General features: G+C 44.8%; 1 protein-coding gene across 1 annotated transcript in view; it reads left to right on the top strand.

Annotated features, from left to right (window-relative positions):
- Positions 1-15,053, top strand: part of LOC132833373 (polycomb group RING finger protein 3) — a 181,614-nt gene extending 166,561 nt beyond the window's left edge. Inside the window, exons 9-10 of the mRNA XM_060851596.1 lie at positions 11,416-11,496; positions 14,388-15,053. Coding sequence (XP_060707579.1) covers positions 11,416-11,496; positions 14,388-14,435 — 129 coding nt within the window. The 3' untranslated portion in view covers positions 14,436-15,053. The remainder of the gene's footprint in view (positions 1-11,415; positions 11,497-14,387) is intronic.
- The last annotated feature ends 215 nt before the right edge of the window (positions 15,054-15,268 follow it).

The raw sequence follows: 15,268 nt of genomic DNA, 5'->3' as shown, positions 1-15,268 counted from the left end.
TTAAACTGTTCAGGTAGGGTGGGGGGGAATCCAGGGAGATAGTGAGGGAAGAGATCAATCTGAAACAGGTACAGTTGAGAACAGAAGTGAGTCAAACAGTCCGAGACAAAGCAGAGAACAAGGTGGGACTGATGAGATTGGATGATTAGATACCCTACAGTGTGGAAACAGGCCCTTCGGCCCAACAAGTCCACACCGACCCTCTGAAGAGTAACCTACCCATACTCATTTCCCTCTGACTAATACAGCAAACACTATGGGCAATGTAGCATGGCCAATTCACCTGATCTGCACATTTTTGAACTGTGGGAGGAAACTGGATGAAACCCACGGAAGCATGAGGAGAATGTGCAAACTCCACACAGACAGTCACTCGAGGCTGGAATCGAACATGTGGCCCTGGTGCTGTGAGGCAGCAGTGCTAACCACTGAGCAACCGTGCCGCCACTGCATTAAAACTGCTTCTATTTCAATGCCAGAGACCCAACAGGAAAGGCAGATGAACTCAGCTCTTGGTTAGGAACATGGACTGAGATATCAGAGTAATTACAGAAACGTGGCTCAGGGATGAGCAGGACTGGCAGCTTAATGTTCCAGGATACAAATGCTACAGGAAGAACAGAAAGGGAGGCAAGAGAGGAGGGAGAGTGGTGTTTTTGCTAAGGGATAGCATTACTGCTGTAGTGAGAGAGGATATTCCCAGAAATACATCTGGGGAAGCTATTTGGGTTGAACTGAGATATAAGTAAGGGATGATCACCTTATTGGCATTGTATTATAGACCCCCTAATAGTCAGAGGGAAATTGAGAAACAAACTTGTAAGGAGATCTCTGTTATCTATAAGAATAATAGGGTAGTTGTGGTAGGGGATTTTAACTTCCCAAACATACACTGGGACTGCCATAGTGTTAAAGGTTTAGATGGAGAGGAATTTGTTAAGTGTGAACAAGACAATTTTCTGATTCAGTATGTAGATGTACCTACTAGAGAAGGTGCAAAACTTGACCTACTCTTGGGAAATAAGACAGGGCAGGTGACTGAGGTGTCAGTGGGGGAGCACTTTGGGGCCAGCAACCATAATTGCATTAGTTTAAATAGTGATGGAAAAGGATAGACCAGATCTAAAAAGGTGAAGTACTAAATTGGAGGAGGGCTAATTTTGATGGTATTAGGCAAGAACGTTCAAAAGCTGATTGAGGGGACAGATGTTCGCAGGTAAAGGGACAGATGGAAAATGTGAAGCCTTCAGAAATGAGATAATGAGAGTCCAGAAACAGTATATTCGTGTTAGGGTAAAAGGAAAGGCTGACTAAAGAAATTGAGGGTTTGGTTAAGAAAAAGAAAGAAGCATGTATCAGGTATAGGCAGAAGTGAGGACTGCAGATACTGGAGATCAGAGTTACGATTAGAGTGGTGCAGGAATCCAAGGAGCAGGAAGATTGACATTTTGGGCAGGAGCCCTTCAACAGGAATGAGGCTGAGTGCCTCCAGGAGGGGGTGTAGGGCTGGGCAGAAGGTAGCCAAGAGTACAATAGGTGTATAGAGGTGTGAGTGAAGGTGATAGATCAGAGAGGAGGGTGGAGCAGATAGGTGGGAAGGAAGATTGGCAGATAGGACAGATCATGAAGATGATGCTGAGCTGGAAGGTGGAAAACTGGTGAAGTTCACATTGATGCCCTGGGGTTGAAGTGTTCCGAGACTGAAGATGAGGCATGTCAGGTGGCCAGGGAGTGGCGGTGGAGGAGGCCCAGGACCTGCATGTCCTTGGCAGAGTAGGAGGGGGAGTTGAAATGTTCCGCCACAAGGCGGTGGGGTTGATTGGTGTGGGCGTTCCGGAGATGTCCTCTAAAGCGCTCTGCGAGGAGACGTCCAGTCTCCCCAATGTAAAGGAGACCACATCAGAAGCAACAGATACAGTAAATAACATTAGTGGAAGTGCAGGTGAAACTTTGAAGGACGTGGAAGGCTCCTTTGGGGCCTTGGACAGAGGTGAGGGGGGAGATGTGGGCTCAGGTTTTGTAATTCCTGCAGAGGGAAGAGTGGGTTGTTGGAGGGCATGGACCTAACTAGGTAGTCATGGAGGGAACAGTCTTTGCGGAAAGCGGATAGGGTGGGGACTGTTTGGAGGTGGCGGAAATGTCGGCGGATGATGGGGTTTATATGTTTGGTATAAACAAGGTAGATCAAATGAATCCTTAGAAGAATGTAAAGGCAATGAGCATACACATAAGAAGGAAATCAGGAAGGCTAAAAGAGGACATGAGATAGCTTTGGCAAATAGAACTAAAGAGAATCCAAAGGGTTTTTACAAACACGTTAAGAACAAAAGGGTAACTAGGGAGAGAATAGGGCCCCTCAAAGATCTGCAAGGTGGTCTTTGTGTGGAACCGCAGGAGATGGTGGAGATGCTAACCGAGTATTTTGCATCAATATTTACTGTGGAAAAGGACGTGAAAGGTATATAATGTAGGGAAACAGATGGTGATATCTTGAAAAATGTCCATTTTACAGTGAAGGAAGTGCTGGATGTATTAAAATGCATAAAGGTGGATAATTCCCCAGGACTTGATCAGGTGTAGCCTCAAACTCTGTGGGAAGCTAGGGAAGTGATTGTTGGGCCTCTTGCTGAGATATTTGTATCATCGATAGTCACAGGTGAGATGCCAGAAGACTGGAGGTTGGCTAACGTGGTGCCACTGTTTAAGAAGGGCAGTAAAGACAAGCCAGGGTACTGTAGACCGGTGAGCCTGACCTCGGTGGTGGGCAGGTTGTTGGAGGGCATCCTGAGGGACAGGATGCACATGTATTTGGAAAGACAAGGACTTACTGGGGATAGTCAGCATGGTTTTGTGCATGGGAGATCATGTTTCACAAACTTGATTGAGTTTTTTGAAGAAGAAACAAAGAGGATTGATGAGGGCAGAGCAGAATATGTGATCTATAAGGACTTCAGTAAGGCATTCGACAAGGTTCCCCATGGGAGACTGGTTAACAAGGTTAGATTTCATAGAATATAGGGAGAACTAGCCATTTGGATACAGAACTGGCTCAAAGGTAGAAGACAGAGGGTGGTGGTGGAGGGTTTTTTTCAGACTGGAGGCCTGTGACCAGTGGAGTGCCACAAGGTTCGGTGCTGGGTCCACTACTTTTCATCATTTATATAAATGACGTGAGATAAGAGGTATAGGGTGTAGGTTTGCTCACTGAGCTGTAGGTTTGATATCCAGACATTTCATTACCTGGCTCGGTAACATCATCAGTGGTGACCTCCAAGTGAAGCGAAGCTGTTGTCTCCTCCTTTCTATTTATATCTTTCTCCTGGATGGGGTTCCTGGGGTTTGTGGAGATGTCATTTCCTGTTCGTTTTTTGAGGGGTTGATCGATGGCATCTAGATCTGTGTGTTTGTTTATGGCATTGTGGTTGGAGTGCCAGGTCCCTAGGAATTCTCTGGCATGTCTTTGCTTAGCCTGTCCCAGGATAGATGTGTTGTCCCAGTCGAAATGGTGGTTCTTTTTTCATCCGTGTGTAGGGCTATGAGGGAGAGGGGGTCGTGTCTTTTTGTGGCTAGCTGGTGTTCGTGTATCCTGGTGGCTAACTTTCTTCCTGTTTGTCCTACGTAGTGTTTGTGGCAACCCTTGCATGGAATTTTGTAGGTGACGTTGGTTTTGTCCATGGGTTGTACTGGGTCTTTTAAGTTTGTTAGTTTTTGTTTGAGAGAGTTGATGGGTTTGTGTGCTACTAGGATTCCGAGGGGTCTTAGTAGTCTGGCTGTCATTTCTGAAACTTCTTTGATGTATGGTGAGGTGGTTAGGGTTTCTGGCTGTGTTTGGTCTGCTTGTCGTGGTTTGTTCTTATGAAATCTGCACACTCTAATTTTTGAGTATCCGTTCTTCTTGAATACGTTGTATAGGTGGTTCTCCTCTGTTTTCCGAAGTTCATCTGTGCTGCAGTGTGTTGGCTCGTTGGAATAGTATTCTGATACAGCTTTGTTTGTGTGTGTTGGGATGGTTGCTGGTGTAGTTAAGTATTTGGTCAATGTATGTCAGTTTTCTGTATACGTCTATCAACCCCTCAAAAAACGAACAGGAAATGACATCACCACAAACCCCAGGAACCCCATCCAGGAGAAAGGTATAAATAGAAAGCAGGAGACAACAGCTTCGCTTCACTTGGAGGTCACCACTGACGATGTTACCTAGCCAGGTAATGAAACGTCTGGATATCAAACCTACAGCTCAGCAAGCAAACCTACACCCTAAACCACAACATGAGCTACAAACCTTGCAGTAAGAGGTATAGTTGGTAGATTTGCAGATGACACCAAAATTGAAAGAGTAGCGGACAGCAAAGAAGGTTACAACAAGTTGATCAGATGGACCAATGTGCTGCGAAGTTACAGATGGAGTTAAATTTAGTAAATGTGAGGTGCTGCATTTTGGGAAAGCAAATCTTGCAGGACATATACACTTAATGGTAAGGTCCTAGGGAGTGTTGCTGAACAAAGAGACCTTGGAATGCAGGTTCATAGCTCCTTGAAAGTGGAGTTGCAGATAGATAGGATAGTGAAGAAGGCGTTTGGCATGGTATGCTTTGCTTTATTGGTCAGAGTATTGAGTACAGGAGCTGGGAGGTCATGTTGCGGCTGTACAGGATATTGGTTAGGCCACTTTTGGAATATTGCATGCAAATCTGGTCTCCACATCAGAAGGATATTGTGAAACTTGAAAGGGTTCAGAAAAGATTTACAAGGATGTTGCCAGGATTGGAGGATTTGAACTATAGGGAGAGGTTGAACAGGCTAGGGTTGTTTTCCCTGGAGCATCAGAGGTTGAGGAGTGATCTTATAGAGATTTATAAAATCATGAGGGATATGGATAGGATAAATAGACAAAGTCTCTTCCCTGGAGTGAGAGAGTCCAGAATGAGAGGGCATAGGTTTAGGGTGAGAGGGAAAAGATATAAAAGACACCTGAGGGGCAACATTTTCATGTGTATGGAATGAGCTGCCAGAGGAAGTGGTACAGACTTGTATGATTGCAACATTTACAAAGCATCTGGGTGGGTATATGAATAGGAAGGGTTTGAAGGGATATAGGCTGGCAGATGGGACTAGATTGGGTTGGGATATCTGGTCAGCATGGACGAGTTGGACCAAAGGGTCTGTTTCTGTGCTGTATATCTCTTTGACTCTATTGCCTTTCTTGAACAAAGGAACAACATTTGCCACCTTCCAATCACCTGGCATTACTCCAGTGGATAGTGAGGATGGACAGATCAGGGCCAAAGGTACAACAATCTCTTCTGTATTTTCCTGTAGTAACCTAGGGTCTATCCCTTCTGGCCCAGGGAACCTATCTATCCTTATGTTTTCAAAATTTTCAGCACATCCTTCTTCCTAACATCAACCTGTTCTCAGAAACGTCATGTTTCCTCTCAGCAGTGAATACTGAAACAACGTATTCATTAAGGATCTCTCTTACCACCTCTGACTTAAGGACAAGTTCCCTCCACTATCCCTGATCAGGCCTACCCTCACTCTCAGCATCCTCTTGTTCCTCACATAAGTGTAGAATGCCTTAAGGTTTTCCTTAATGCTACCCACTAAAGCTTTTTCATGCCCTCTTCTAGCTCTCCTAAGTCCATTCTTCAGTTCCTTCCTGGCTACCTTGTAATCCTGTAAAGTCCTATCTGATCCTTGTCTCAACCTTAAGTAAACTTCCTTCTTCCTCTTGACTAGATGTTCCACATCCATTGTCACCAAGGTTCCTTCACCCTACCATCCCTTCCTTGCCTCAGTAGGATGAATCTATCCAGCTCTATCAGCAGGTGCTCCCTGAACAACCTCCATACTTCTATTCTGCATTTCCCTGAAAACACCTGTTCTCAATCTAGGTACCCCAGTTCCTGTCTAATAGCATTGTAATTCCCCCTCTCCCAATTAAATACTTTCCCATACCATCTGTTCCTATCTCGTTCCATGAGTATAGTTAAGTTCATGGAGTTGTGATCACTATCACCGAAATGTTCTCCCACCAAGAGATCTGACACCTGGCCTGGTTTGTTGCCAAGAATCAAATCCAATATGGCCTCCCCTCTAGTCGGCCTATTTATATATTGAGTCAGGATTCCTTCCTGGACAATCCTGATAAAAACTGCTCCATTGAACTAAGTAGGTTCCAATCAATATTAGCCAAGTTAAGGAGAGGCACCGATACCCTCGGCGGTGTGTTTGCTGGAGCTCTTCGGGAGAGTTTAAACTAGATTGGCTGGGAGGTGGGAACCTGAGCTATAGATCAGATGATAGAGTAGAGAGCGAACAGCCAGATACAGCTTGCAGAGAGTCTGAGAGGAAGGATAGGCATTTGATAGGGACAAGGTGCAGTCAATGTGATAGTTTGAAGTGTGTCTATTTTAATACAAGAAGTGTCAGGAATAAGGGTGATGAACTTAGAGCATGGATCAGTGCTTGGAGCTGTGACGTTGTGGCCATTACAGACACTTGGATGTCATAGGGGCAGGAATGCTAATTGGATATTCAGGGTTTAGATTTTTCAGGGGGAAGGTAAAAGAGGTGAAGGGTGAGTGCAGCTCCAGCAACACTCAAAGCTTGTCACCATCCACAATTCAGCCCACTTGATTGGCATCCATGTATCATCTGCAGCTCCTTCTCCATAATACAGTGGCAGCTGTGTGTACCACCGACAAGATATACTACTGTTAGTCATCCAGGCTCCTTCAGCATCTTCCAAATCCATGAGTCTGCCACCTAGGACAAACCATGAGATGCATGGGAACTGTACAATCTGCAAGTTGCCCTCCAAGCCATTCACCATCCTGATATCTCGGAGAAAGTGAAGGCTGCAGATGCTGGAGACCAGAGTCGAGAGTGCAGTGTTGGAAAAGCACAGCAGGTCAGGCAGCATCTGAGGAGCAGGAGAATTGACGTTTCAGGCATAAGCCCTTCATCAGGAATTCTACTGAAGGGCTTATGCCCGAAACATCAATTCTCCTGCTCCTCAGATGCTGCCTGACTTGCTGTGCTTTTCCAGCACCGCACTCTCGACTCTGACGTGGGTATCACTGTACTGTCACTGGGTCAAAATTTTGAACTTGCTTCCTAGCAGAGTTGTGAATATCCCTGTATCCAAGGGCTACAGCATTGCAAGAAAGCAGAACATTTTCACCTTCTCCAGGACCAGTAGGGATGGACAAGAAATGCTGGTATAGCCAACAAGGCCTTCATCCCATGAACATATTAAAATAAAAAGCTATAGAACACCATATCGAATGACCAACTATGTTACCACTCCTACCACAGTATCAAAACAACTCTTACAAGAAGTATAAATTGTAAACTATTTGACGAAGGTAAAGCATCCATTTAAGTCGTTCCTGATGTGTCTGGAGCCTTTGTTCCACATCAGCTGCTGTCCATGTGAGTAGGACTGTACTCCTCTGGTTCATGCATCCGCTTATCAGTAAGGTTCTGGGAGTATTGTCGAACAAAGAGACCTTGGGGTGCAAATTAAGAGTGCCTGGAAAGTGGAGTTGCAGGTAGACAGAGTCGTGAAAAGGCATTTGGTATGCTTGCCTTTAATGGTCTTTGCATTGAGTATAGGAATTGGGAGGTCATGTTGCAGCTGTACAGGACATTTGTTAGCCACTTTTGGAATACTCCGTTCAATTCTGGTCTCCCTCGTAGAGGAAAGATGTTATTAAATGTGAAAGAGTTACAAGGATGTTACATGGTTTGGAGGGTTTGAAGCTGAATAGGCTGGGGCTATTTTCCTGCAGCATCGGAAGCTGAGGGGTGACCTTAGAGGAATGTGAATAGGATGAATAGCCAAGGTCTTTTTCCCAAAACTAGAGGGCATAGGTTTAAGGTGTAAGGGGAAAGATTAAAAAAGGACCTGAGGGCCAACTTTTTTCACACAGAGGTGGAGCTATCAGAGGAAGTAGCGGAGATGGATACAATTACAGCATTTAAAAGGTATCTGGATGGGTATATGAATAGGAAGGGTTTAGAGGGTTTTGGGCCAAATGTTGGCAAATGGCACTAGATTAAGTTGGGATGTCTGGTCAGCGTGGGTGAGTTGTACTGACGGATCTGTTTCTGTGCTGTATGACTGTGACCAATTTGTGAAAAACCTTTTTGAAATGGATACTTCTTTGCTGTACAGTAATCTTTTACATCAACGACTTCTTATGGTCTTGCTTGTGCAGTTTTACTCAGAACTTTTCCTTATTGAGCTATTCAATATTGTCACTTTTTTAGGGGCAGGGATTATTGCATGCATCAAGATAAGGGCTGATTTTGATTGTAATGCAATCTCTTTTCCATTTTGTTGCTAATATTGTCTTTATCAGCAATCCCACCCATGGTATTAGATCATAGGTTAAAATAAATAAATGATTTAGGCCCAAACCAGTGCAGTCTAACCCCCTTGAAGATGTCTGTGCTACACTAGGCATTTCTACTGTGCGTCGAAGAGTATGGTGCTTGAACAGCACAGCCAGTCAGACAGCATCTGTGGATCAGGAGAATCAGCATTTCAAGCATAAGCCCTTCCTCAGGAATGAGGCTTGTGGTCCAAGGAATGCTAAGAGGTAAATAGGAGGGGGGGTGGGGCTGGTTGGAGTTGGGGGAGGTAGCTGGGAATGCGATAGGTAGATGATGGTGGGGGTGAAGCTGATAGGTTGGAGAGGAAGGTGGAGCAGATAGTTGGGAAGGAAGATGAACAGGTAGGACAGTTCAAGAGGGCCTTGCCGAGTTGGAAGGTTGGGTCTTGGATAAGAGTGGGGAAATGAGGAAACTGGTGAAATTCACATTGATCCTGTGTGGTTAGAGGGTCCCAATGTAGAAGATGAGGCATTTTTTTTCCAAGCATCGGATGGTTAGGATTTAGCAGTGGAGCAGTCCCAGAACTTGCATGTCCTCAGTGGAGTGGGATTGGGAGGGGGAGTTGAAGCGTTCAGTCACAGGGTGGTAGGGTTGGTTAATACAGGTGTCCCAGGGATGTACTCTGTAACATTCTGTAAGTTGGCATCCCATCTCCCCAGTGTAGAAGACACCACACCGGGAGCAATGGACACAGTAGGTAACGTGTGTGGAAGTACAAGTAAATGGCTGTCGGATGGTGGAAGGATCCTTTGAGGTCTTGGACGGAGGTGAGGGGGGGAGATGTGGGTCCAGGCTTTGCACTTCTTGCAGTGGCAGAGGCAGGTACCGGGAGTGGAGGGTGGGTTGGTGGTGGGGGGTGGGGGGCGGGGGGGAGACTGTACCTAACAAGGGAATCACAGAGAGAATGGTTTCTCCGGAACAAAGTTAGGGGTGTGTAGGGAAAAAGATCCCTGGTTGTGGGGTCTGTTTGTAGGTTGCAGAAATAGCAGTGGATGATGCGATGTATCCAGAGGTTTGTGGGGTGGAAGGTGAGGACTGGGGTGGTGGGATCCTTGTTGCGATTGGAGAGGTGGGGTTCAAGGGTAGATGTGTGGAAAGTGGAGGAGACGTTCTGGAGGGCATTGTCGACCACGTGGGAGGGGGATTTGTTGTCCTTGAAGAAGGATGCCATCTGGGATGTTCTCTGGTAGAATTGGTCCTCCTGAGAGCAGATGCGATGGAGGAATTGAGAATAAGAGATAGCATTTTTACAGTAGGCAGGGTGGGAGGAGTCCAGGTTAGAGTGGTGCTGGAAAAGCAAAGCAGGTCAGGCAGCAACTGAGGAGTAGGAAAATCGATGTTTCAGACAAAAGCCCTTCATCAGAAATGAGGCAGGGAGCCTTCGGGGTAGAGAGATAAATGGGAGGGATGTGGGGCTGGGGAGAAGGTAGCCAAGAGTACGGTAGGTGGATGGAGGTGGGGATGAAAATGATAGGTCAGAGAGGAGGGTGGAGTGGATAGGTGGGAAGGAAGATTGGCAGATAGGACAGGTCATGAAGATGGTGCTGAGCTGGAAGGTTGGAACTAGGGTAAGGTGAGGGGAGAGGAAATGAGGAAACTGGCTAAGTCCAGGAGGAGGTGTAGTCCAGGTAGCTGTGGGAGTTGGTGGGTTTGTAGTTGATGTCCGTGTTGTGTTGATTGCCAGAAATGGAGGTGAAGAGATCCAGGAAGGGGAGGGAGATATCCGAGATGGTCCAGGTGAAGTTGAGGTTGGGGTGGAACACGTTTGTGAAGTTGATGAACTGTTCAACCTCCTCGTGAAGCACAAGGTGGCGCCGATACAGTCATCAGTATAGCGGAGGAAAAGATGGGGAATAGTCACAATGTAGCTGCAGAGGATGGACTATTCCACGTTCCCAACAAATAGGCAGACATAGCTGCAGCCCATGCGGGTGCCCATGGCTACCTATTCAATCTGGAAGCAGTGGGACAATTCGAAGGAGGAATTGTTGAGGATGAGGACCAGTTCAGCCAATCAAATGAGATTGTTGGTGGAAAGGTACTGGTAGAGTTGATATGAGAGGAAGAAATGGAGGGCTTGGAGGCTTTCATCATGGCCGGTGGATGTGTACAGGTTTGGATGTCGATGTTGAAAATGAGGCATTGGGAGTGGGGAAATGAAAGTCATGCAGGAGGTGGAGGGCTTAGGTGGTGTCCTGAACGTAGACGAGGAGTTGCTGGACCAAGGGGGACAGGATAGTGTCAAGGTGTGCAGAGATAATTTTGGTAGGTCAGGAGCAGGCTGAGATGATGTGTTGACTGGGGTAGTCAGGTTTGTGAATTTTAAGTAGGAGTTAGAAATGGGTGGTACAGGGTTCCCGAACTATGAGGTTGGAGGCTGTGAGTGGAAGATCCCCTGAGGTGATGAGGTTGTGAATGGTCTGGGAGGTGATGGCTTGGTGATGGGAGGTGAGGCCATGGTCGTGGGGGCAGTAGGAGAAGGTGTCCGCGAGTTGGCACCTGGCTTCCTCAAAACGTGCGCCCACACCTCCCCCACCTTACCTCCGTCCAAGGCCCCAAAGAATCCTTCCACATCCGACAGAGATTTACCTGTACCTCCACACATGTCATCTCTTGTGTCCATTGCTCCCAATGAGGTCTCCTATACACTGGGGAGACAGAATGCCAATTTGCTGAACGTTTCAGGGAATATCTGATGCTGTCTGACCAGCTGTCCTTTTCCAGCATCACACTCTTTGACTCTGATATCCAGCATCTGCAGTCTTCACTTTGTCCTGGATGATTTTTGCTGTGCAGACAAGTGAACTACACAAGGGCCCTTTGAGTAAATTTATAGTTAATGAGACCTGTAGATGAGTTATTCATGTTCATGTGGACTGGGAACTGTGTTGGGACTGCTCAAACCCATTTCACATTGATAAAGTGAATCTGATTGATAGCAAGATTAGCAAAACTGTTGTAGCACAATTTGTGAGCCAGCTATGACTCCTGGCTTTCTTCATTATTCTGTAGCTGGATATTCTATGCAATGAAGAAATACTCGGAAAGGATCACACTTTGAAATTTGTTGTTGTCACTCGATGGAGATTCAAGGTAAACAACCATGATATTATCTTTTATAACAGTAAGCAACTCTGTGTTCTGAATTTAGAGATTTTGTTGCAGTTTTTTTTTGCAAGTTCATTGACCCTTCCACTCCAAAATAATTAGATTGCCTTGAATTGTACGATTGCATGAACTTAAGAGACTTGCCCGGGTGCTGATGAATGTAATATTTGATTATACTTCCACGTGTTCACGCATTGCATTATCTTGTATCATATGGTAATTTGAATCTTTAGCTGGAGGTAACTTCCATACAGCAGATGTGTTCCATCATGCCTCAACCAGTTAAAACAATGAGTAAGACTCTCATGGCACTGTGGTATGCCCTACCTCTAAGCCAGAAGACCCGAGTTCAAGTCCCAGAGATGTGTCATAATATTTCTGAACAAGTTGTTTAAAAAACAAATTATAAGTGAGTTGCTGAATCATGCAGTCCATTAAAGTCCCAGGATAATTTCTGTTCTGTTTTCACTAATAATCTTAGCTTTAGCAGAAGGTGGGTAAATACAGGAGCTGAAGGGTTGATTAGAGTTTAGGTAATGGGAATTAGCTAACATTACTATCTTGTGTCCTGGATGAAAATATATGTGTGGGGATCTCAGAATGAGGAAAGGGTTAGGATCAGTTAGAGAGGCAGTGGTATAATGGTGTTCATGGTGAACTCATAATTCAGAGACCGAAGTAATTCTCTCGCAAGCATAGAAACGTAGACAGTGGAAGCCCTGTGAGCCTGCTCCACCATTCAGTCTGATCATGGCCGATTATTCAATACTCTGTTCCCACTTTATGCCCGTACCCTTTGATCCTTTTAGCACTAAAGACTGTATCTGACTCCTCCTTGAAAACATTCAATGTTCTGGCCTCTACCACTTTCTGTGACAGAAAATTCCAGAGGTATACCACTCTGTGTGAAGAAATTTCTCCTTTTCATAGAATCCCTACAGTATGGAAACAGGCCCTTCGGCCAAACAAGTCCACACCGCCCTTCCAAAGAGTAACCTACCCAGATCAGTTCCCCTACCCTATTATCCTATATTTACCCCTGACGAATGCACCTAACAGACACATCCCTAAACACTCTGGGCAATTTAGCTTGGCCATTCCACATAGCCTGCACATCTTAGATTGTGGGAGGAAACCGGAGCACCCGGAGAAAACCCACGCAGCAACAGGGAGCATGTGCAAACTTCACACACTCAGTAGCCTGAGGCTGGAATCAAACCCAGGTCCCTGGAGTTGAGGCAGCTGTGCTAACCACTGAGCCACCATGCTGCCCTTCTTGAGACTAAGTGGCCAAACCCCATATTGTGGACTCCCACATCATTAGGAACATCCTTCTTGCATTTATCATTTTGAATCCTGTTAGAATTTTATAGGTCTCTGTGATCCCTCCCCCCACCCCATTCTTCTTAGTTCCAGTGAATATTGCCCTCGGGTTTGATTACCACCGTAGCAGATAGTGGAATTTGAATTAATAAAACAAATCTGGAATTAAAAGGGAAAAGATTGTTGATTTGATATAAAATCCCATCTGTTTCACGCATGTTCTTGAAGGAGGGAAATCTGACACAATTTCCTAGTCTGGCTGACATTTGACTCCAGATCCGTAGCCATGTGCTTGATTTTCAAATGCTCTCTGAAATGGCCTAGCAAACCACTAAATTATATCTAATTGCTAAGAAATCTGAAAAGAGCAATGACACTGGTTGGACCACCTGGTATTGGCCTTGGTACCCAAAGCAACAAGGGCAAGCTGAGCCCTGCAAAATCCTTCTTCCTAACATTTGGGCCTCCTGCCAGATTTGGGAGAGCTGTCCCACAGACTAGTCCAGTAACAACCTGACATTATCTATGAGGTGCATTCCATTAATATGACTGTCTCAGGCACCACCATCACTGTTCCAACAGAAGTTGTGGAACAGTGGTATACAGTTGGCAGTGAGTCGCCCTGTAAGTTCACAAAATTGATATAGAATTCCAAGAAATCACATGATAACAGGTCCAATATGGGCAGGAAACCTCCTGATTACCATGCAGTGTCCTCACTCAACTGGTAAATCAGTATTTCTGATCCAGGACAAAACACTTGAATGGCAACATATCCAAAACGCTCAGGTCCTTCCATTACCATTGCATTGCACGGTACCAGCATGGTGTATTTCTACATGACGCAATGCAAACTCACCAAAGCTCCTTTGACAGCATCTTCAAATTGCAACCTTTTCCACCCAGGAGGATGAGTAGCAGATGCTTTGGAAGTTTGACCACCTGCAGATTCCCCTCCATCTTGACTGGGGGCTATACTACCTAATTTATTCTCTTAGTGAGTTTTGGAAAGATTTGTAGCTCAGGTTGAGGTTCTGGAAGTAGATTTGCTCACTGAGCTGGAAGGTTTGTTTTCAGACGTTTTGTCACCATACTAGGTAACCGTTTCATTGAGCCTCCAAATGAAGCTTCATCCAGAGACTCACTAACGATGTTACCTAGTATGGTGACAAAACATCTGAAAATGAACCTTTCAGCTCAACAAACAGACCTACATTTAGAATTTATTCTCTAGCTAACTGAAGCATAACAAGTCATTAGTATTAGCAGAGGTGGTCAACAGTTACAGGTGGCAGTGGCCATCATTCAAAGACTTGAAAGGTGTGTGAAATGGATTAAGAGTTGAGAATGGTGTCTGATCATGATTCCATCTCACTGAAGTGATGGCTCATTTCTAGCTTAATGCTTGTGTATGGCTCATTGTCGTAAAAGATTGGACCAGAAAATGGTGGCAATAATTAGTGAAAAATCTTGTTCAATTTATTTAATACGTTTTGATAACTGGTGACCTGTGGTGTATTTATAATGCTGTATATCCCCCTTTCTTTTTGAAGAAATCGCCCCTCCTGCTACATTACAGGCCAAAAATGGACCTGCTATGACATCAAGTTTTATCGTCAGCAGAACTTCATAAGGTGCAAATTTTGCAGAGACTATCATCCAGCACTCAGCCAGTGCATCACTGGATCTAGCATGTGGTACACACCAGCAAATACACACACCGAATCAGAGGTATTGCTCAACTGGAACTGACCCAAGAAAAGCCTGCTTCTGTGCTCGCTACTACAGTGTTGGAATCGCTCAAGTTGAAATGGGTTTACAGTCATAATATATTTCAAAAAGGATCAAATGAAATTGCACCAAGACACTTTTTATACCTGGTTTATAAAGAAAGAAAGCAGTGACATGAATTTGATGTGTTAGAAGGCTTTGTTGCGGGCACAAGAAATATTTTATCGTTTACATTTTGACATTGTTTTAGCAACTCTGTGAACCTACTTGTGATTTTAAATTGTTTTAATGATGCAGTGTATTAAGCTGTGGGTCGCTTTGGCTTTCTTATTTAAAGAGCCTTTCAGACGGTTCATATTGGTTCAGCTCAGCAATTTGAAATGGAAATTCTGAATTTTAAAAAACATTGACTGTGAAACTCCTGTTTGTTGTATTGGCAGAATTATAACCCATGAGTTAATGACTTCTTAAAATAGCGAGTTAAGTGATTTCTTTTGAGTGTTAATACATCACATAGTGGAATTTTAACATGTTAAATCATAGATTTAAAGAAAAAAATTATTTTTAAACTATCAATTGCAAACCAAAGTGAATTTCTTGAGGATTCAGTTCTGATTTCGATCCATCAGTCTGAACACTGCGCGTAGACCATGCGCTGACATCAAGTTCCACTTCTCTGGAATGAAGCATTGTAGCAGTGCAG

The sequence above is a fragment of the Hemiscyllium ocellatum genome, chromosome 36, assembly GCF_020745735.1.
Source record: "Hemiscyllium ocellatum isolate sHemOce1 chromosome 36, sHemOce1.pat.X.cur, whole genome shotgun sequence".
Lineage (NCBI taxonomy): Eukaryota > Metazoa > Chordata > Chondrichthyes > Orectolobiformes > Hemiscylliidae > Hemiscyllium > Hemiscyllium ocellatum.
Note: the sequence above shows the minus strand (reverse complement) of the source record. Positions and strands in the feature narration are given on the sequence as shown.